General features: G+C 38.9%; 1 protein-coding gene across 13 annotated transcripts in view; it reads right to left on the reverse strand.

The window, feature by feature from the left end:
- Window positions 1-21,286, reverse strand: part of LOC131469931 (AP-3 complex subunit beta-2) — a 34,768-nt gene extending 13,482 nt beyond the window's left edge. For 7 of the 13 annotated variants that reach the window (XM_058645382.1, XM_058645381.1, XM_058645383.1 and 4 more), the window contains exons 1-13: window positions 21,086-21,286; window positions 9,702-9,777; window positions 9,183-9,257; window positions 8,730-8,825; window positions 8,144-8,304; window positions 7,668-7,734; window positions 6,314-6,496; window positions 5,259-5,456; window positions 3,949-4,046; window positions 1,184-1,238; window positions 665-736; window positions 260-322; window positions 37-169 (exon numbers count right to left, since the gene is read on the reverse strand). In XM_058645382.1, coding sequence (XP_058501365.1) covers window positions 37-169; window positions 260-322; window positions 665-736; window positions 1,184-1,238; window positions 3,949-4,046; window positions 5,259-5,456; window positions 6,314-6,496; window positions 7,668-7,734; window positions 8,144-8,304; window positions 8,730-8,825; window positions 9,183-9,257; window positions 9,702-9,777; window positions 21,086-21,198 — 1,390 coding nt within the window. In that variant the 5' untranslated portion in view covers window positions 21,199-21,286. Of the gene's footprint in view, window positions 1-36; window positions 170-259; window positions 323-664; window positions 737-1,183; window positions 1,239-3,948; window positions 4,047-5,258; window positions 5,457-6,313; window positions 6,497-7,667; window positions 7,735-8,143; window positions 8,305-8,729; window positions 8,826-9,182; window positions 9,258-9,701; window positions 9,778-14,955; window positions 15,645-21,085 lie in introns of those variants that run through there. The other 6 variants (XM_058645376.1, XM_058645373.1, XM_058645374.1 and 3 more) reach the window with 2 other exon arrangements.
- Window positions 21,287-24,484: the final 3,198 nt, after the last annotated feature.

Here is a 24,484-nt window from a genome sequence, read left to right on the forward strand (position 1 = left end):
CCTTTCATTACGAGCGTAGAACGTCAGAGGACTCACCGTCTCTGTTGGACAGCAGCTGCACCAGGCCGTTCAGACACGTGTCCCTCACCTCGCCAATGTTGGTTGCACAGCGGCCGATGGCTTGGATCGTAGCAGCCACAAAATCTTTATCCATGCTTTTAATGTAAGTCTACCAATCACAAAAAAAAGCATTCACATAGATCATTGAAGGACAGATCTGTACAATGTTTGATTCAGTCACAACAAAGCACGACTGTACCTGAAACTCTCTGAGGATGGTGGAAATGTTCGTCTCATTGGCCAAATTGGTGAGAACCTCCAGCTGCAAAAAAAAAGAGGAAAAGACAAAGCAAGTATTTTAAAATCCTGCAGTAAAACTCCATGAAACAGTGACAGACTCAATAGGAGTGAGCAAAATCCTTCAGTTCATTCAAACTGAATACAAATAAGATTGCATAAACAAAGAAAAGCACTGCTTGATACTATTCTGTATTATCCGCTTACTCAACTAACAAATCCCTGTAAAATAATGAGACACAGCAAATAATACAAAGTGAGGGGAATCATTTGCCCTCCATTGATTCGGGATTTAGATAAAAGAGAAAAGGATTGCAGCACAATTTAGGCTGACGTGAAAATAGTTAATACTTAAACAGAAAATAACCTTGAGGACTTTGATCTGAGTTGGGTCTGTGGAGCGGATGTAGAAACTCTTCAAGTACGGCTCAAACATCCCCTGTAAAGATGGAAGACAAACAAAAGTATGAAACTGAAGTTCCTTCAACAAGTAGGGATGCATGATATTATCGGTACAATATCAGTATCGGCAGATACACAGCAAGATCCACGGAAAAAATAGTAGGCTGAAATAGCTCCTACCTCCTTGACTTCTATGCTAGGGCCCCCTACAGCTATTATTTTTTTGCGTATTTATTTTGCACAATAAAGATATTTTATATCCACATCTGCTGTAACATGAGTAGGAAAATATTATGTTAATTTGTCCAAAGAAGAAGAGACTAAATGACCTCTGCAGTTGGGCAAAAGGAAAGATGTATATATTGGTACCAAGCACTCCCGATATATCGGCATATCGGCAAAAAGTTAAATATTGTGCATTACCTAATTTCAAGTTCTAAGCACACAATAACACACAATATAAACCCCACGTGCAGCAGCTCACCCTTCTCTTGATTGTCATTGTTGCCACATTCTGAAGAACAACATACTGGACCTCACTGGAGCAGGAGACACAAACAGGAGAGATGAATGAAGAACAAAGTGTCACTTTGAGTTCCCTGTTCTTTCTCTGTGAACTCAGCCTGAGGAACTGTAGATTTATTGTCCACTCAAAGTTTCAGTGTGTAAACATAGGTGATTTTTTTGTTATTGCTGATGTTATTATTCTCCCTCATGAAAAGAGACAGAGTAACATTGTTGGTATGCTGCATCCTTCATCAAACAAAGGAACTGAACTCATTTGACAATAGATTAAAAGTAATGAACCTGTGTTTATATTTTAAAGTTAGGCACTGTAGCTACAGTTACACTTGGCAATGTATTTACACGTTATGTGCAACCTGACAGGAAGACAAACCTTCTGCTGTCACGCTGTTGAATGCAGAGCCAAGTTAACTTTAAGGGTTGTGGTTAAATAGGCTTTTTTTTGTATGTGTGCTGTGCATTCTTTTGACCCTGAGCAGTTTTTATACCCTGTATGTTTTAGTTGTTTAGTTTTAACCCAGTTTGGCTCTACATTTGCATTGTGTTTTAAATACAGTGCTTTTTGTGTGGAGGGGTGAAACTGTGGAAACTCAATTGCCCTAAGAGGGATAAATAAAGTTATCTGCATCTGTCAAGTCAGTGAAGTTGCCTAAAAATAATCTTTACACTCGATGAGCAAGCGAACAAAAAAGAAATGAATATTAGTTCACAAAAAAGATGTAATGATGATGATGACGTCATGTTGCAATTACCTAGACTAATTTAACATCGCTGGACAACTAGTTCTTAGTTTGTATTAATGAATCATAGAATAAGGGACACACTTCTTGCCAACTTTATATATTATAACTATTTTATCTTCTTGCTTCTTTTATCATTTTATTTTTATTCTCTGTACGTTATATCAGTTGTCAGCGGAGCAACTGTAACGCAGCCATTTTCCCCCTTGGATTAATAACGTGTTTTTTTAATTTCGAGTATGAATAAGAGCGTCAATATGTTACACTGAAAACAACCCCAGTTTGCCAAAATGGCTCCCAGTTAATTAAAAAAGGCCGCACTGCATTATTAATCTATACGAAGGTTTCCAAAAAAACCTACAATATTTTGTAAAGTAATAACAAAATAGTCATTTAATTAGCATAAAATTAAAAAAATTAAAAATACAAGAGAAATTACGATTTTCTGTAAAATTAACCTCGTAGTGTATCGTAATAACGTAGTGTTTTACATGTTAGTAGCTACATATTTACATACATTTACTGTTGCTGTTTGGTTCATTTCTGAGAGACGATGCCATTTCCCAAGATCACAGATCCACAGCAGCGCTTCAATAAAAAGTTGACAGTCTGTAGGAATTACAGCCAAAAGGCCACCGATGAGCTATCATTACTCTTTATGGTTTATGCCTTTATTCTTACTTCAGCCTCACTGCTCTCTCAGTTTAATTTCCCTCTCTCTCTACCAAGGTGATAAAGATTTATTTTACTACTCTCACTCATCATTTTCTTGTTGTCATATTGTTTTCCACATTGCTGAGTTTATAGCTTTCGTTTGTCACATTCAGCTCAGTAAATTCTTGGCAGTCTTATTTGTTTTCCGCTCCCTTTCAAGTGAACGCAGTTTATTAGTATTATTATTATTATTATTATTATTGTTGTTATTATTATTATTATTTTCAGCCTTAGCTCACCTTTACACTCATTCTGCTGTCCTGGAGATGAGTAGAAAACTTTGCTGCAAATATCTACAGTTGATCTAATTGTAGAGAATTACGTTCTGTCATGGACATTAAGGTTTTTCCTGTTAGGGCTTTCAGCTTAAATTAAGATGTTGTATTTCAGTGACTCTGACATGGCTTTTTATGTAATTGTGTGTCGTTTTACTTAATACAGATTCAGAAAACTCTACTACTGCACATACAGACAGGCAGAGAGCAGCACCAAGTAAATATATATGAGATAAGAACAAATAAAACAAAGGGGGAACAGGCCAGAAAACAAAAATAAAAACCATAATAAATGCAAAATAAAAAGCCAGTTACATTCTGTTTATCATGACAGTGCAAAACTAATTCATTCTAACAAAGTGAGTCTGCATTTTGCAGCTTAATGGCACAAGGAATGAATGAGAGACGTTTGTTTGTGCACTTTGTTCCCCACCATGTCGTCTTTTACCGTTGAGTAAAATAAGGATTCGTTCCATATTTGAAAGATAAAAGACGTGTTCCGTATAGAGCAGACAAGGAACGCACAAAAAAACCACGACAGAAAAATGATTACACATTAGTCCACTAACGAAGATTGTGTGATTTCTATGAGGGGAAATAAAATCCACCTCCTGCCGTCAGGCCCTCTCCATCTGTCTGTCATTCATTACTCTCAACAGAAAATGGGCACCTTTTTTAATTGTTCATCCAATTGTGTATCGTAGCAACGGAGACGTGGCGAGATGTAAAGGTAAAATGTCGGGCGAAAATAATATAATACAATTATTATATCGATTTTTAAACTCATATTTGGTTGATGAGAAAGTTACATACATTTTTGTAAAACAGTGAAACTGAGGGAGGTGATAACAATGTGTGTAAAAGTGCATGTAAACAGTATAACTGAGTAGAGAAAGGCATTTGTATCTCTACGATCTTTTAAGCGACAAACCTTGGCATCCTGTCTCAGTGTCTGCATTTGTGTGTTCCATTTATAGGAGGGTTACAAAGCTCACCTGTGGCTCCTAAGGAGGCGGACCAGGGCCTTAGCGATCACGCCAACCTCTGCTTTTGGGGCAAGATGAAAGTAAAGCTGAGCCACAGCCATCACCACCTTGAAAGTGTGGGAGAAAAAAAAACTCATCGCTTTATCCTCCACATGAGGGTCGCAGTCGGCGCTGGTGCCAATCCCAGCTCACAGTCCGTTTAGAGTGTCCAATTTGCCTAATAAAACCAAATCTGCATGTCTTTGGACTGTGGGAGGAAACCGGAGAACCCAGAGAAAGCCCACACACACACGGGGAGAACATGCAAACCGTGTTTCTGTTCTGAATATTAGTGCAAATACCTGCACGCTGTCCTTTTAGTCTTGTTGTTTTCTGCACACCCCCACAGGGAAACGTCTGGCTCTTTAGCTGCTAAATGCTTCACTGTGTTTAATAGCTGGTCACAAACATTGTCCGCCTGCTATGTGGCTATTAGCAGGTGGAGCACCGTGGTGTTTTAAAGTGTCTGCTGAGTGTAATGAAAGTGAACCACAGCACTGAACCTCAAACTCTAACTGATAATAATTCTCTGCAGGTCTGTCACATGACCACATTGTATAAGCTCAACACCCTGGAGATCGAGCAGAAGTGATGAATTTTCGAATGCATTTCAACCTCTTAGTTCAACACGCGGTGAGCCCTGAATCACTTCCACTAGCTCTCATGCTCTGGAGTAGGGCTGAACAATTAGTTAAAATTTTATCGAGTTTGCAATACAGCCTCCTGCGCTTTTCAAATCGCAGGAGGCGCAATATTTTTTAAAGCCAAAATGTGTGTCAAAATATAATTTTTAGAATAAAATACTCTCCTGATCGATGTTTTTCGAATGAAAATGAGAATAATGATGTAAATAATGACCATTCCCTCTGATATCTTGAATCATATCACAATCGCCATTCCAGTCAAAATAATTCAAGATTTATTTGAAATGGTTCAGCCCTACTCTGTAGTTTAGAACACACAAATAATCCTGTTGAATATTCGAACGGCAATTTCGCTTCAAACGCCCACCCCTAAGTCACACAAGCCTGAGGCAAAACCATGTATGAACTACTTCAGAAGACAATAAGTTGCATAATAAGCACTTACAGAGTACACTGATATGCAGTTTTGATCTTGAATTAAGCAAAACATGCACATTTCTGACATCCGTCGCCCAAGGTGCACAAAGCAACAGCCGTGTCACCATGATAAGTAAATCGAGGAGAAAATGGTCTGTGCTGTGTTCTAATGCTGTAAGTAAGGTGTGTGTATAATTTAAATAAATGCTGTGGTCTCACAGCTGCGTTGCGGCTCTGCAGCAGCGGCTTCGTGTTCCTCAGCAGCAGCCGATGATCTGGATCCATCACATATGGTTTCCTCTTGGCCATAGTGGCCACCTCAGCTTTCTTGTCCTTGTCCTCGTCGTCTTCATCGGTTTCTTCCTCTGAGCCATAGAAGGTCTTCTCCCCGCCGCCCCCCTCCTCCAGCAGAGACTCCTGCAGAGACAGTGGGGAGGATAAATTGTGCCTCGAAAAAAAAAAACACTATGTAAAAGAAGCATCATTAGACGGGAAGAAATGTTTTGCTCAAAACACGACTCCCAGTTTGTCACTGCGCGCATTTGGAAATTACCACAACAACTATCTTCATCACGGTATGAAAATGTCTCAGTTTGATGTTGGTCGCTCATGAGAGAATGAGTCGTCTGGAAAACTGATAAATACAGAAAATCACTCTGCCATTTGGCCAGAAAAGCAAAAATAATGAGAAGATGATTTCAATTTGTACCTCAGCACAGTCTGAAAAGCCTGAAATGAAAGAATACAATAATCCGACACAAAAAATAATGAATAAATCACCATACACTTTTGTGGAGAGAATTCTAAAGAAATGCTTCTTCTGCAAATGTGTTCTTTCTGATGGCAAACATCAGGAGAGAGGAACAGTGCATTTTTGCATATGCTTTTTATGATCAAATTAACTATAATTACATACTATACTATACTATACCATACTATAAGCAGATTTTAATTATTTCACTGTTTAAAAATGTAAATGTAATTAGTCAATGGACAGACAAATAGAACCAACGAAAGCTTGTTCCAGCTTTCACTGTGAATTATTTATTATTATATTGTATATGTATACTGTATATTAAAATGGGTTTGGCTAACCCAGTTTTTTTTGGTCTGTTGGTTGAAAGATGACGTTTCTACACACTTTAACGATTAACCATTTAATTATAAAACAACCACAAATGTGTTAGATAAATCAATAAAGAAAATAATTAGATCCATGTGGGATTATGAGATGATGGGATATGGAGAGAGAAAACATCCTGCTTCTTACTCACATTGATGTTTGGGTTGAGGAACTGTGTCCTGGCGTAGCGGGTCAGCATGTTGATGATGACCACCTGCCCCCACTCCTCCACGTCGATCAGGAGGTTACACAGCTTCCTGTAGTTCTTGTGGATCAGGTCGATGCGCTCTGGACACACCTCCTCAAACGCCATGACAACACTTCCTGCCACCAACTGCAGCACACGTACAGTACAACCACACAACAACAACTCATTACTTATAACAGAAGAACAATTATTAAGTAATTGAAGTCATAATTAAAAATGGAAAGAATAGCCCACAACCTCCTTCACCTGTAGCTACATTATAGACACAATATAATACTAATTATGATCGTTAACTATTGTCATGAACATTGAGCAATATTTTTATAATAATAAAAGTTTAAATGAATCACAATTTTAAATGTATTTAAAGGGCCACTTCACCCAATAAATATACTGGGCTTTTTTTTCCCCCTAATTTCCAGTGATAAATGTGTTATTTGATCATCAGATAGTGGATCTGAGATACATGTTTCATTCCCACAACAGCAGAGAATAAAACTGACAAAAAGTTGACGTCAAAGTGACTGCCTTCAAAGAAAATAAAAGTTTTATTATGAGTAAAAGTAAAATAAATGTAGAAATGAAACAAAAAACGGGTCAAATGTAATCCAACTCCGTAACAAAATGTGTATTAAAGAAACACAACAGTGTCGTAATTGTTTTAAGTTTACTCTTAATTTGACCAAGTGGGAAAAAATGGGTGAAACAGCCCTTTAATATAAAATGCTATATATGAGCATGTATAGTGTGTTTATTACAGTTTTTTGTAAGTTATTATTCAATGTTTGATTTCAATTTGTGAACTGTGTCTTGTTCTATTTTCCCAACACTTTAACTTTGAAATTCTGTGAAATATCATCATGAATAAATCGTACTATATATGCGTTATCGTGATGGAATATTGTGATATGATTTTAAGCTATGATTATGTCCCCCCATAGTTGAACTTTTCCTTTCCCCCCTCGTGACCAGACCGGACACTCGTTGGCCCCCAGGTAGTTTGGGAGTTTTTGACTTCTTACTGTTCATGGTACAGAATATTTCTGTTTCTTAATTACCTCCACCCATGTCTGGAGCAGTGGCACTAAATTTGGTGGAGGGATGGTGAGTGAGGTTGGGAAGCATTTTTGTCAATTTCTCATGAAACTATATTTGGACCTTGATGTGTAGTCAGACATATTTCTTCTGTTGCTCTGCACAGAGAAGCTGGTTCTCTGTTTATAAATACATATTACCATTTTCTTGTAAAAATCTGGTGGAAAACTTGTACCGAACAAACAAAATTGCACAAACCCACCGTGGTTTTGTCAGCGAGGAGTTTTTCGATGACTTCAATCAGCTGGTCCTTCTGCTCTGGATCCAAACTGAGAGCACAGAAGAAAGAGTCAGTTACTGCGTGGAGTGTGGAGTGTTAGAGACAGAGCGAGTAATGAGACGCGCTTGAAAATGAAATCAAATAGATTTTACAATTACAGCAGTAATGGATTTCTGAATGATGTACCATTTCCTGCTTTGAAGCGCTTTGATTTTACACTGGCTATAGACTTTGCATGAGTCTAGTGGTAATCAGACTATACCTCCACAGAGAACTGGGAATTCTCAAACACAACTTATGCTCAATTCAATCACTATTATAGTGACTAGTATTTCATTTCAACAACCTGAAATGGGGAAAAAAAAATCACGTAAGCCTTTGAAATAAACCCACATGAATTGGTCATAAGTAATTAGTTTTTTTGGGTACTTTGATCTAAAAGCGTCCGTGCAGGTCACCTGTAGAGTTTGGGAATAGCATGAGCAGCAGTCTTTCTGACGTATGGAGACATATCTGAAGCCGCTTCTTTGATGGCCAGCATCATGATCGGGACGATGATAGTGACTCGGATGCTGGAGAGAACTCGCAGGGCACTGGCTCTGATCAGCTGGTTTGGATCCTGCAAAAGCACAAATACTTTATGACTAATATGTGTGTTTCCCTGTGATGTTAAATTATTTCTTAATCATGATTTACTGCAAGCATTTGTTAATTAATTGTAAATTCATGAGGTTTTTTTTTTTAAATCACAAGCTTTATGGTTTATCAGACAAAGTTTTATCTTAAGTGACTCGTTCTCTAAAAATAATTTTTGCTATCAAGAGTTATTTCACCAACTTTTGTATAAAAAGTTATGTTATGAAGTAATTTTTGATCATTCATCTGAAATCTTTCTAATACCGCACACACAGAGACACAGGTTGTCTCCAGTTGTCCGTGCCCTACGTGATAAAGTGATAGGGTGTCAACGTGTTACCATGCCAGTGTGTGTGCACAGTTTGATAAATAAAAAGTAATGTGCCAGAGACGGAGAACGTGCTGCACCTTCAAGCCTCGCTGAAATGTGGAAATGGAGAGCAGAGCGAGATCCTGCTGCTCCTCGGCATAGCGCACCAAATAAACATAGACCAGCTTCTTCACCTGAAATAAGAAATAAGGGAACAACTCTGTTCAGGTGAAATAAAACAAAAGCCTACAGGGCTTTTAAACCTTAGAACACAGAGCATTTTGGCTACTTTTTCCATTACTATGTTTAAACATACAGTATATACAGAGGCTATAAGAATATACAATATAGTGTCTAAAATTACATTTTCACCAACTATATAAACACACCTGAGAAAAAAAGTACTCAAAATGTTTAAAACTGGACCCCCAGTTGGGGGTTAACAAATGTAATATGACAATGAAAACATAAGAACATATAATAAAATTGAATAAAAACAACACAATACATGCACACAATCATAAGAAACTGAGGGAACAATATAAACAAACCTCTATGTTTTTACAGGCCACGTTTTTCACCACTGCAGGGAAGAGATCAGATGCGTTCTTACCTCGAGCGACCATCTGCAAAGACACAAATGAATTCACAAGGTGGCCTTTTCCTACATTCCTAGGAGAAGGTGCAACTTTTTCCTTCAAAAAAAATCTCTATTTTAGTTCATTTCCTTCTCTTTCATCTCCTCCGTCCTGCAGAGATAATGAATGAGGAGACGGTCGTGCAGCTTCAGAAGCAGGAAATCTGTCACAGATCATGAATATTTAACAGCTGACTGTGCAGCTCTCACCGCCGTAGTTATATCATCTGAAACTCCCGTGCTATAGTTTTGGTGGGACTGTGATTATTACGGCATCGTCACACAAGGGAATCGATGTTGGTTTGGAGAACAAGCTTAATAATAATGACACAAGGTGTTGCTCTAAAAACCTTTCCTGCGTTTGGCCTTCACTCAGCACGCGGCAGTTACTGCTGATCAGTGAAATCCCGAAGCAAACATTATTTATACTCACAGCTACGATCCGCTTCATTGCCTCCAGCTTCAAGGAGTCTTTGTTGCTGTCCAGCATCTCCTTCAAGTCGTCGTGTCTGTGGGAATACAAGATGGAGAGTTAACTCACAGCTTTTTAAGGCAACCGTAAAAAAAAGGGGCTCTGATTATAAGACACAGCGGCCTCACACAGGAAACAACACGGGCCTGTTTTTTTTAGTGCACAAAATCAATCAGTGTCCAAAGAAAATCGTGACCCAAAAATGATTTTTCTTTGATGTAGAACATCAAGCCGGAGAAAAATGGAACACTTTGATGCTGCGGCTCATACAAGCAGCGTTATTGGAAGAGTGACATAATCCTTTAAATGTGACAGTCGGTCAGAAATGTTTTTGCTTCAGATGTGTCTCAATGGAATTGTGATTCCAGGAGTATCACATGCTGTAAACACAGATGCTTATACGGAGGTGAAGAGTCAATCGACATAAACATAACTCTTTGACTGCCGTTCTTTGGGTTTTTGATTGTGGTTTTTATTATCAAACAAGATAGATGAAGACTTCCCATCGAGCTGAAGTTTCACGTTTCACTCTTTTCTGAACAAAAAATGCATACATTATAATGATGGAAATAACTGTGATGACCAGTGATCCTTTACATTTGTGATATAGATTTGAAAGAAAGAAAGAATGAATTGATGTACAGCTAATACATTATGTATAACACCCCTATAAAAAGCAGCTCGGTGAATCTATGTGTAACTATGTAGATTTACATTTAAAAAAAACTATTTTTAAATTTAGATTAAGATTAAGATTTGAAACATTTGAGAGGTTTCTCCTCTTTGGTGCTTCACAACAAAACCCTTTTATCTGCATCTTCATATGACGTCTGGTTTTCTTGTTTCCCCCATTTTATGTAGGCTGCAGTGAAGCCTCTCCACTGCCACTGTCGGTGACGGTGGAAACATTGTCTACAGACAGATCTAAAGCAGCGGTGACAGGTTATCAGAGCTGCAGCTCCTGAGATAAACACACCAGACTGACTGTCTGCTGAAATACTGATCAGTGACATTCTGCGCTCCACTGCTCAGTAACAGAAGACAATCACTACTTCACCCTTTCTTTGGTAAAACTTCACACAGTGGACACATATGGTAAAGACATCGTAAGCCACCGCCCTAGAACAACATTTACAATGAGTACAATATAGTATTAAGTCCAGTATTATGTCTGTTTTGTTTTATGTACTTTATGCATAAAATATCATATGCGATATCAATTAACGTGTATGACGCTGATGTTAAACATGTAAATTCTAGCAGCATCATTATTTGGGGATATAATCGAGGAATTAATCTATTAACCAGTGTTTAACGTCACGATAGGAACCAAATGACCACAGTGTCAGTGTGTGTTTTCCTGCTTATGTCCACGAGCAAAGAGTTTCATTTGGCACTTGCTGTTATTTGTTGTTGTGAGAATGAAGGGTGGGGCCTGGCTGGTGGTGGGTGTAGTGACTAAATAGCTACAGAGCTAAGCATTTACCACGACTAGTTTCCAAGGCAACAAAGGATGCAATAAAATGAACTTCAGAGATTTCCTGCCTTCCAGCAGAGCCTTTTATGGATTCGACAGTCTTTCCATCAGGGACTGGAGGCTTGTGGAGCTGAGCAGTGGAAACACAGCAGTCCACTTGTGGGAATATAGGCTCAGATTAACAGAGGAGTGTTAATCTGTACCAAATCCTGTCCCTCACACTGTATGTTGCTTTTTTTGTTCATTTTAATATAAGCACATATTAAGCAGAATGTCTGATCATCTATCAAAGCGAGTCCAAAATGTGGTGTACATGATACTACAATTTCATTATGGACATTGATCGTTGATCATAGATCATAAGACTGTGGCTCAGACTTCCCTGAAATGTGGCATGATTCATTTTAATAATCCTGGAAAGGTTTCAAGTGTCTTTTACTCTCTGTATGAATTATGGGCTGCATATGTGCATTTCTTCATGCAACAGTAGTTAAATGGTGGCATGGCAGTGAGTGTGTACAAGTGTGTGTATTTGTTCCCTCTTTAGGACTTTTTTCTTTGCATAAGGTCAGGACCAGTAGACCTCATGGAGACCTAAACCTGGTCCTGATGAGACAATACCTGATTTCTGAGAAGTTTAGGGCTAAGATTTAAATTGTGGTTAGGTTAAGTGACCCTTGGTCCGAGCCTTGGTCTGAGGATTGAAATTGCAACGCTAATTCTGCGCTTTTTAGACCCACTCGTTGAGGGACGGGACCTCATATTTCTCAACTCAGGGGAAACTGAGGTTGGGAAGCTAATTTTCCAAAAATACTAACCCTATTCTAGTAATACAAAGCTAAACGCAAATCAGTGAAGTATTCCTTTAAGTGTTAAAGTCAAAGTTCCAGGTAATGTTTTGTTAGGCCTTCCAAACCAGTCAATGCAGAGTCCTTCAAAGGATAGCTGCATGAACCCGTGTGTGCGCACGCCTGTGTTAGTGTGTGTGTTAATTGTACTGCATGAATAACATGATTCACTCTGTCACACATTTCAAAACATAAATTCCTCAAAGTCTGTATCTATAAATTGCTCTCTGCGGAAAATGAGTTATTTGGTTGCGAACCATTCACACCAGGCGCTGCTTCCTACGTTACAAATATGTGGCTGTCTCTCCAAAGCAAAGTGAAAAATAAACAACATCACCAGAGAAAACGTTAAAATAACTTGAGGGTCCAGCTATAAGGATGACTGACACTAATTCTCATTTTAAGCAGAAAATGAAGATCCCACTGCTGCATCTCTGATGATGGGTCACAGGCCGTGTTTCTGTGGACACAGCCAGAAAACCTCTGCCTTTAATGCCAACTTTTAAAGCTCTTATTTTGTTCTGTGTCTTCAAGGCAACAACAGAAAAGGCTTAAAGATATATGAAAGAGTCAAAACAAAAACAACTAAAAGCAGCATTGAATGTCTTCACCCTAACTTGTTATTTACTGCAGTTGATCGTGGAAACTGTTCACTCTGTAGATTGTAGGAAATTGAGCCATGTATCAGTTCTTTCAGGCAACATCGGGATGCTTTGGAACAAAAACCGCTGACAGTCTCAGACTGATATTGAACAGGTGACTATCTCACCTTATCTGCTCGTATGCTTTTGTTCACTAATTAGCATTAAACCCTCACTACTCACTAAACCGAGGCCTATAAATGTCATTCGTTATTAGCAGGTAATGTGGCTATAAGCTAAAACATGACCAGCCAAATATAATGGTGGAGGAATATGAAAACTACAGGGTTGAAAATGTTTCCCAGTGGGTGTTAATTAATTAATTAATTGATTCCCCACATCAGCCTCATTAATTAAACAAGGGACAGGGACTTGTGTGGTTTGTTTGAAGATAAACAAGCTTTAAAAAAAGAAAAATCTGCTTACAGCTAAACATGAAAACATGAATTATATTTGCTTGTTACAGCGGATGCCCACCAGGTTGACGAACCCACTCTGACACACAGCAGGACCTGAAATGAATAACAGATAGAGGCTGCAGTAGCATATGCAATAACTGTCTTAAAAAAAGGTGTAAGAATTATTACCATATCAGAAAATCGAGAGGAAGTATACTCAAAAAGTGCAAACCTCTTAATCATTTCTTCCTTTGGCCATAACCTACACATCCCCAGAAGATTTAACCGTAATCGATTCTTATCATTTTGAGTTATGCTGCTCACAAACTAACAGACCAATGCAAAGCATAAACTCCTCGCCTGGTGGAGGGCAATATTTTTTCCTCCATAATAAAAATTAAACATCGCCTTTGCCACAGTGTTTTATGTGTCAATGCAGACGCTACAACGGCTGACAATAACGAGATAGAACTCATAGGTTATGAATGGGTACAGAAGAGAGAATTCTCCAAAGCAGCACTGCAGTTTATCTGTTTGGCCATAACACATTATTGCAAACTGTGAGTGCCAGCACAGTGAATTACTTGAGAAAAAAAGCTGAAGCACCTGGAGGGAAAAACAACCTTCTGGTTGGGTTTATACCTTTGTGCTCATCATGCCCAAAGGGCTCCTGGTAACACTACACCAACACCAAGTCTCTTATTTCTTTGGATTGTGTCCCAGCCTGCTGAATTTACAAACAGCTCTGAATTATTTAACCCGCTATGGTACAAACGTCTCTGCTGGCGATCGTGTTACCTGGCACCAAAGCCAAGAGATCAGCAGGACTCACTCTCTGGCTGGAAACTGTCCATGGACGTAGGCCAGTGTTCAGTGATGAAACTTAAAATGATGTTTTCCCCTCACCAAGATCAAAACACTGCACCACTGCAACAACATAAAAAAAATGTAGGTACAGAAAAAAAACATATTTAACATAATCAGAGTGACAGCTGACATCCACAGGCAGCTGCTGAGGCTGTTTTACATGAGCTGGTTCTCTCGGCACAGGCCTAAAAAAAAGTTTTCCAGTGACAGATTTAAAATGTGTTTTTTACAGCAGACCTCCTGTCCTGTGAAATTAAGAGACGTGACTGCACTCTGTAGATGTGACCCAGCAGAATATAAAAATAAAATATTGCCGTACGTCTCCTGAAGCAAATTCTAATTCTGAAGAGAGGAGCTCCGCCGGTAAAGGTTTGCAGTGTGATTAATTAAAGGCGACTGCAGCTCTTTTGCTGCAGCCTTTACATGACTGACGTGCTGTGGGTCTGTTCCTGATCCAGCAAAGACATCTTCTTACGTCTTAGTGTGACTGGAACTAGATAGAACAATGGATTTATATTTCATTTACTAATGCCTTTCTCGTCGATTAATCAATTAAATATTTGGCTTTCATAAAGACTCTTTACTTTCATCCTGTACACTTTCTGATGTGTGCACTGTATATTTTAATAATACTTATGTCCCTCATAATGAAGTATGATCTGTCACATCATCATTACGCCATATATTTGATAAGCAGTTCAATTACAAAAACAATATTTTATTCTATTAGTTTTAGAAAACCTGGAATAAATATCCAGTATTTCACAGTTGGATTCAACTCACAAACATTTTGTCATGCTAATTTTATTTGCTACCCTTTGAATCCCAGGTAAGAGATGTGTACTTATTCTCTAATTATTCCATTCAGAATTGTAATCTTATCATCCCTTCACGGTCATTGTAATCTGTACTGAAAACAAAGCGGCCTAATGCACTTCAATGTAACTGGGTTGAACAGGTCTGGATTCTCCTGAATCATCCTACCGCAAAGGTTGACTTTGGAAACTGCCACCACCTTCCTCCAGTACTGCCCGCTCCTCCTGGTCTCCTCCTCCACCACCACCACCACCTCCAAAACCTCCACCTGAACCTCCAGATCGGAGGTGGCGCAGCTCATCAGGCTGCAGAGCGTTGTACCAGGTCTGCTGTCCACCGTCAGGAGTCAGCACTGGGCTCTTGTCCTCCTCCTGGCCCTGGACCTGACTCTGCACCGTCTTCACAATGTTCACTGCATTCACTGGCAACTGCAGCAGTTTTTGCATAGTAGTCATGTTTGGAACTTAGTCTAAACCAAAAGCCTGAGAGCCACCTGTGGAGTCCTGGGTAGAGATGAAAAAGCAACTCCTTGAGATTTATCAGCACATGAAATTCTCCAAATCCTTCACACACAGTATTCACAGAACAAACAGCAGCTAGATTCTCTTTGTTCAACTACTCACTCCCTCTGAGCTTTTACACATCCAGTGTGGACATTTCTGGCAAGAATGATGCAACAACCTCCTCACAAAATGCTCCAGTATAACTGCTCAAAGACAACTGCACGGTGGCAAGAGTTCCTGAGCTCAGTAATCCAGATCCAGCCACAGCACTGTAGGATTTTTTCCTCCTTGTGTTACTGCTGAGTCTGTACACATCCAGTGAAGCAGCAGACATCAGCCTTTCAGTAAATGGATGCTTGGCAGAGAGGGGTGTGGAGTTTATTCTCCTTTCGTGACTCCTCCCGCTGCTCATGTGGCTTCTGTCGCTGCACCACTCTCTCTCTCTCTCTCTCTTCGTCTCTCTCTCTCTGTCTCTGCCTCTCCGTGTGTTTACAGTGTTGTCCACGCATATGTATCAGAGTGTTGGACAGTAACGCACACCCCTCTCTTTTCGCCACATTATCAACCCTCCAGTTACATTTATCATCCTTCCTCCGCCTCTTCATATTAACCTGTAGAAAATCTGTCTCCCTTCATTCGTGTGTGTGTGTCACAGCTTTCTTTACATGGTTTCAGGCAAAGTGAATGACAGTGCATCTTTGTCCGACAGATGCTGCTAAAATATTCCTGTCTCCTAACCCTAAACCTTATGTTTTAAAATAAAAGGGTTTTCTCACTAATGTTAAAATTCAATACTGTGCCTTTTTCTCCTTCCGCTTACATGACTCAGCGTTCTTGTCAATGTGTCGTGATGTGGACCTCTCTCTCTCTCTCTCCCACTCATTTCTGTTAGACATAAACCAAAATAACTGCCACGAACCAGAAGCCACATATGCTATTCCTCCAATCTGTAACAAAACAGTGTGTGATGACTGAACGTTGTGTTGTCCAATCAAACCCATGATGTCATTACAGACACACACACACACACCTGATGGCTGCAGCATTCACAGTGAGTGACACTAACATGGACAATAAAGCATGTGGAAAGGAAAAGCTGTAAAAACTACTGCCTTCCTGCAGTTGCTTCTAAAAGTATTATTGATGTTATAAGAAACTGGGTTCCTTGATATTTTTTTTTTATAGTTCTCATTTTAAGAGGAAGAGCATTCTGTCCAAAAACAACCTACTGCATCCAACAGTGCAAAACTGAAAAACATCACATATCCCTCCAGGGTTAGTAAATCTTTAATCAATCGGGCTACAAAGCACGGCTGCTGCCAAGCATCACTTAAAAGCTTCTTTTTTTTGTGTGTGTATACACAAGTATATTCGACTTTTCTTGTCAACCCCTCTGAGTCTGGTTTTGGGTGCAGAGAAGTAATATTATGCTCTCAGAATAAAACAAGCTGCAATGTCAACAGGGAAATAAATGAATGGATTAATCCATGTAATCTGCAATAATTAATAACCAGAGATGGAAGAAGTACTGAAATATTCTACTCCCCCACATTCTACTAGTAAAAGTACCACTATTTTAATAAGATTTTACTTCAGTACTTTTTTGTGCATCGTCATGTGTGAGATGACCAATGTCGTTTTTCAGAATCGGGTATTAGGCAAATCGGACACTCTAAATTGACGGTAGGTGTGAGGGTGGATGGTTGTTTGTCTCTATGTGGCCCTGTGATGGACTGGTGACCTGTCCAGGGTGTACCCCGCCTTTTGCCCTATGGCAGCCGGGAAATAACTGTAACTGCTGCAGAATGCACCTCCACTTGTAATATTCTATGCCAAATATACATACAAGATATAACATGTTAATTTATCAGCTTTCGAGGTATTGATTAAGAGAGATTTCTTTGTATCCATCCTTTATGCTAAGAAATCTCTCATCTCATCATCATCCTCCGCTTATCCGGGGCCGGGTCGCGGGGGCAGCAGTTTCAGCAAGGGACCCCAAACTTCCCTTTCCCGAGCCACATTGACCAGCTCCGACTGAGGGATCCCGAGGCGTTCCCAGGCCAGAGTGGAGATGTAATCTCTCCACCTTGTCCTAGGTCTACCCCGAGGCCTCCTACCAGCTGGACGTGCCTGATACACCTCCCTTGGGAGGCGCCCAGGAGGCATCCTCACCAGATGCCCGAACCACCTCAACTGGCTCCTTTCAACGTGAAGGAGCAGCGGTTCTACTCCAAGCTCCCCACGGATGACCGAGCTTCTCACCCTATCTCTAAGGGAAAAGCCAGCCACTCTCCTGAGGAATCCCATGCAGTACCGCACCAGCCGCTCAGATTCTCCGGCCCATCTCCCGCTCCCTCGTCCCCTCACTCGTGAACAAGACCCCGAGATACTTGAACTCCTTCACCTGGGGCAAGGAGTCATTCCCTACCCGGAAAAGACAATCCACCGGTTTCCTGCTAAGAGCCATGGCCTCAGACTTAGAGGTGCTGATCTCTCATCTCATCTCATTTAAAGTCAATAAAATGTTATCAGAGCTATTGCTTTTGATGAAAAAAAGTCTGTAACGGAGATCATCATCATCATCGACTCTGTTAAACTTAACAATGGTCATTTCAGGCTGAAGGATCATTGAATTTTAGCTCTGGGTAATAACGTGGTGGGGCTGGTATGGTTGGAAAAGTTAAAGCAAATACTTCACACCTTCATGCTGTGTTTCCACAGAGATGTCAGTCAAGGTACTTTTTGTTTGCAGACAGACTGGTTTAACCACCTTCCTGCAAATATTGTTCTAGGGCTGCAACGATTAGTCGATTAGTGATCGATTATAACATTTATCGATTATGATAAGTCAGTCACTTCTTTGCTCCAACAAAGAAATAATTCAAACTGAATAATTTTGGTTTGTGGACAAAATAAGACATTTTCATGTTTGGAAAACACAGATGGACACGTTTTATGGTCAAACAACTAATCAATGAAAAAGTGATAGATTAATCGATTATGAGAATAATCATTAATTGCACCTCTACATTACAAAAACTAATGTCCAGTGAGTGATACAAATATTTAATACACTCTGACTTTGTCCACATAAATACTAATGTAAATGTAAAACCTCCTCCTTCAAATCCAAAAGTCACAAACCTGCCAAATATAAACGAGGAGCTCCCCCTGCTGGAAAATGATGGTGCAACAAAGGTGTTTTTGAATAAACCTGCAGCATAATCCACATACTATTATTTCGTATTATTCTGCACAGTTTCATTACTAGTTTCAAATAACAATAGCAGTTAAAACAGAGAATGACATGTGCTACCAAAATAACATGCACAGAGAGAGAGAATAGCCAAAGTGCATGCTGATTTCTCAGACCAAAATCACAGACCAAATCATAGGCAGTTCACTGTTACATGAGATGTAGTAAAAATGGTGGATTCTCTCTTGATATATAAGAAGCTGGAAAAGTAAAAACAATGAGTGAAAATAGAAAATAACATTTGACTGAGTTGCAGAATATTCTTCTGATTAATGGTTTAAATAAGTTGTTAAACTTTTTACTTCAGGTACCAACTTAGAAAATACTATACTATACTAATAGGAGGCAGATTTATTCCTAATAACATAATCTGCTATCTCCTCTTCCTCACACACACTGGTATACTGAAATTAGATTAAGATGCAGTGAGAGATAAGGTGACTCAAATTATCATTATTTTGTTATTTGTTTCAATGTCTACCCACGCGGGTCAAAATTTGTCAGCTCCACTTCGATCACATACCCTGGTGCATACAGTAGAAGAGTACCAGCAGAGGAAGCTCCACAGTTTGAGAACCATGGGTTTAGACTATACATTAATGTTATATAAAAGCAATAAATGTAAAAAAAAAAATATATCTCTATAGTTGTTTGATGATTTTGTTTGGTTACATATGTTGTCACCACTGGTGTAAACATACATTGTGCCTCTGACAAATAATGTAACGTGTAACATGCCACTGATGTTTGATGATAATGTGTCACTGAAGAAAAAAAAATCCACCCATGTAAGCCTTGGCATCCATCTTGACAGTGCTTTTAAATTTGATAAGCAAATCTAAGCAGTTGCTCAGTCCAGCTTCTTAGGCCTATCTCCCCTCTCAAAGTTTTAGAGACACTGATCGATGCTTTTAGAACATCTCAGCAGGATTATTGTAATTCTCTGTATGTTGGGTCATCTATCCAATGACTCCAGCTATAGTCAAGAATGCCGCCACTCGCCTTTTGACTGGAAAAAAAGACGATATCACAACTGTGTTGTGCTCTCTCCACTGGCTTCCCTTTTATTTTAGGGCTGATTATAAAATGTTATTGTTGGTTTTTAAAGCTCTTAATGGTTTGGCACCTTCCTACCGTCCTTCATTGTCACATTCCATCCCGAGCACTGAGGTCTAATAACAGATCGCTTTTAGATGTGCCTAAAACCCGACTAAAAACTCAGGGCAACGACTTACTTTAAATCACCCACCTCTTCTCCTCAGTCCTCACTTCAGGATGATAATAGTCAACCCACACACTTCTGCCTAGATTTCACTGTTTTACTTGTATGTCTTTTGTTGTCAAAGCAACTGACTTTGGTCAACCCTTAAATGTGCTCTTTAAAGGTAACTTGACTTGATATTTTAATGGTAATCTTAGAGATAATGTTTAAATGTTTTAACTCACGTTACACTGATACATAATGTTCTAATACCAACACATGAAACTGGTCGATGATGCTTTAAGATTCTTTACTGTCACATACTCCCTAACAATGCAACATTATTATTACCAGTAATGGAATTCGCTGTGCTCAGTGTCACCTCAGCTTTTATAAAGTACTGGTATGATGAGGTATAGTGAATATAAAGTTCTATGAAAGAAAGTATAAATAGAATATATAGAAATAGGTTCCACAGAAGATACAGTGCAAAAAAAACCCATATATATACAAACATGGGATAGTAAAATTACAGCATACTACAGCTAAAGCTAGCTGGTGCAAACTTTCTACTTTTTCCACTTTCTAATACTAACTCACATTAAAATGACAATGTTTCGCTACTGCACATCATTGATACATAAGGTCATAATGCAAACTCCCATGTGAAACTGACATGAAATTGGTCACTGATGATATAACTTGCATGTAACGCTGATACATATGATGCTAACCTCACATGAACCAACGTGTAATTGTATCACTTTAATTAACGCCTGTCACTGATAGATAATGTTTGATAATGTTTAAGGTTTAGGTTAATATTAAATAATGTTCTGTGTCAGTTCCGCCGTGTGTGTGTGTGTGTGTGTGTGTGCGCTGTCCAGCAGGAGTGGTGCTGAAAAGCAGCAGCTGAGCTAAGGCCTGGGTTCTCCTGTGACAGTGATGGGCCTGACACATCTCACCTCCATAACATGACTTTAAATGCTGCCAATACAAACAACCAGCACGAGCAACGAGTGCACACACACAGATTATTGACACGTCACGCGGGGCCTTTGTTTCTTCTCAAATTACCATCTTAAATCTCAGAGAGAGAATCACGACTAGGTTTAAAAGAAAAAAAAAAAAAAAAACAGCAGACGCTGCTATAAATCACGGGCCTGTAGTAGAAAACAAAGTTCATTCTTGGTTGGTGAATATTTTGCGTGTCCTTGTGTCCAGTCCGGACATGAAACACACAGGAAACCCTCCCCCGCCATAAGCTGCCCCGGTACAACCCCCACATTATGACATAAAAACAGCAGCAGCGATGAGGCAGGTGGCTCTCTGTACCTTTTGTAGTCGGAGGAGAAAATGCCCCCGCTCGCCGGGTCGTGTCCATACTCAGGCTCCCCGACGCTGGACGAGCCTCCCTTCTCGTCGTTGAAAGCGGAGCTGGCGGACATGGCCGTGCTTTTCTGTCTTTGCTTGGCTTCACTGAACAGAGATGGAGATTTAGTGCAGGATACACGGTGAAGAGGAGGAGGAGGGAGGGAGGGAGGGAAAGAGAGAGGGAGGATGCCGGGGAGGGCGACGGCGATGACGCTCCCGGTCACGTGACTTTTACAGATTGTAGTCTGAAGTCCAGTCAGTGCTTGCCAAAGTGAGGTCTACAGCCTACTAGTGGTCTTTGGAGGTATTGCAAGAGGGTCCCAGTCAGGGCTGTATTCTGTAAATAATTGAAATGTATGGGGAGATACAGTTTATTCTTTGTTCTGGGGAGAATATATAAAAATATATTAATCATGTTTAAGTTTGTTATTGTCATTTAAACGATACATCCTTCAATTATCCTTATTCCTTATTTTATTTTTTATTTAAAAGAATGAACGGTACAAATTAAGGAACATCTGCATGTAAATGTGTTGGACTGTAGCCATAGGATAATCCCCATCTGTAATCCAAGGATCAGGAAAAAAAATGTAAACATCTTTAATTCAGTGATTCCCATAGTGGTCTGTGATGGTACTGCAATGGGCAATGATATTTTCAGTTTTGCAATTAAGTTTTAAATTGCTGTAAGATGTATTTTATCAATCAAATTTAAATTCAATTGTTTTTAAATTATTAAAATCTAAACATTATTGTAAATGATGTTTTATTATATTTATCTTTTCACCTTGTATCCAGTGTCAGCTGGTCAGCATACAGGCCTAATATTTCAGTGTTTGCACTCAATGTTAATTTGGGATTTTTCATTTGTAAATGTTTATTTACGTTGAAGGTGGGACTTTCAGATTTGGGAATGGCTGCTTTAATTCATTAATTAATGGATCATCTTTAGTTAAGTTAAAGTTAAAAACCAAGGGGGTTTTCAACTCAACAGTCCTAATCAGTTCACAGATGTGAATCTTACTCTGAATTTTGTTCTTGATGAGCAGTCAGTTTTTTTTTTTACATTTTGCAATCCACTGCAGCATTCTCCTTTGATTTTCTTCACAGCATGTGGCTCCTTACTAATTATTTTGATCAATACTGAGATCATGATTATTCATTGGTAACATGACAAAACATTTTATTTTCATTCGCAAGCATTTCATTAATATGTATCAAAATTGTAAACCGAATTTTCAGCTAATTTGGTAAAAGAAAGTGTGTGTTCATGTTTTTCCATTCACACATTTAGGTAGTATATACTACCCATACAGATTTATATATATGTGTATGACTGCTTTAAAGGTTTGAAGCAGCCTGCAGTCTCATCATTAGATGTCACGAATTTTACACACTGGACCTTAAAGCAAATATTGGAAGTTAGTTTACTGAGATAAACAGCAGGTGGCGCAAAATAGCCATTTATTGGAGACACACATACCTGTAATAATCTTAACAGCTGCAGCCATGAATTACAGAAACACTAAGTGTAGTTACAGGTAGAAAAATGTTTTTACAAGCAATAAAATGTGACATTACTCTATAGTGTTCTTGGGATTAGGGATTTTGTGATCTTTGTTCAACATTAAGGTTTTTGGTTTTTGGACACATATTTCAGGTGTGTAGACACAAGGTTACACAACACACAACTATGGGTTTTTCTGTTTTGAAATGTTTTGGTGTTCAGTTTTGTATTTGAATCAGTAATGTCTACTTGTTCATGTGGTTGTTGTCTGTGATCACCCTAGAATGTCTTGTTTTGTAGATTCTGATCCTGTTTAACAGTGTCATATTGCATGTCATAGCTGGCTTATCGTACTATCTTTGTCTACTTTCAGTCTTTTGTTATTGTGTGCCTTGAAGGTTTTCACCTGGGATCACAGCCTCAATAATGTATCGAGTCTCTGTGCTGCACAGTTGTTGTGCCAGTTTTGTCCTTGCTTGTGCCTTTTGGTTTTTGGTCCTGTTTTTGAATTTATTGCCCGTTTAATTTTTGGTACTAATGAGTATTTGTGCTTGATCTGTATTTTGCGTCTACCTTTTGCCAAAACCGTTTACAGTTACACAACAATGTCAATGTCATTAATTCTCTCAATGATTAACACTAATTCACACATGCATTTAGGAATTAAATCAACGCAGAGAAACTGATTCTAAACTTTATATGAGATAAATTTACAAGATGAAATAAGAGACAACAAATTGGCATTAAGTTAGATACAATCACAGGTTTAAACGCAATAATGACATTTACTGTTTGGTAAATGTCTTTATTGCGTTTAAAGGTTCACATTAGGCATTGATTGGCCGGAGCTATTTAGGTAGACAATTAATACATCTTAGTTTTTTTGGTTGTTTATTTACATTTCATATTGTAATGCTGTTGTTTTGCCAGTCTTGATAATGAGTTGCAGCCAGGGAAAGTGTGTGCAGAGCTCAAGAATGTGTCAGCTAACACGGTTATTCTGGGCGACAGAGACTTCTTTCATTCCCACATGGGTTTGGACAAATTGCATCACGCTCCTCAGACCAGTTGGTATGTCTGTCAATGACACACTTCAGTGCGGGACGTTTTAGGAAACCTGTCTCCACTCAGAGAGTTTTAGAAGAGGCTGTTCAGATGCCAGAATGCATACATCACAGCACCTAATACAAATGACCTGATTTCTTTATTTTTATTTTCACCAAATGTGCATTTGATCTGTGATAAATGAAACACTTCAGTCTTTATAAGCACACATTGTTAATCCACTGTTCAAATGTGTTATGTTGTAAATAAATGTTTTAGATAGTTTGGGATTTACCCAAGTGACACAGGCAGTGGTTGACCAGCAGTTCCCGTGTCCCTACAAGCTATAACTTTTTTTTCTTTTTTGATTTTTCTCTATGGAAACCTCAATTTCCAGTTAGTAAACACTTAGTTAAAGGTGAGATAAAGTGACAAACCTATTATTAAGATCCTCTTGTTAATGAAGTGGCTTAAATCTGTCCATGTCAGTACCTCATACAATCACATTTCAAAGAACTTAACTGTCAGTAGAAACTGATGTCATGATGAAAATCTTTTGTGTGATGAATTAGAATAATTAATCTTACTTGCATGCCTGTAAAAATCCTCCCACTCCTTTCTTTAATTCCATTTAAACTTAAATCAACTGAAAGAGAAGATTTAAGACGACATTATAAAAGCCCAATGTTTACAACAATTTGTTTCTGTGACACATTCAAAAGTTAGGCATTCATGACTCATGAGTTGCCAAACAAGTCTGATGTTAGAGCCACAAAACCACGATTGACTACATTCCTGTGAATGTGAAC

The sequence above is a fragment of the Solea solea genome, chromosome 12, assembly GCF_958295425.1.
Source record: "Solea solea chromosome 12, fSolSol10.1, whole genome shotgun sequence".
Classification (NCBI taxonomy): Eukaryota; Metazoa; Chordata; class Actinopteri; order Pleuronectiformes; family Soleidae; genus Solea; species Solea solea.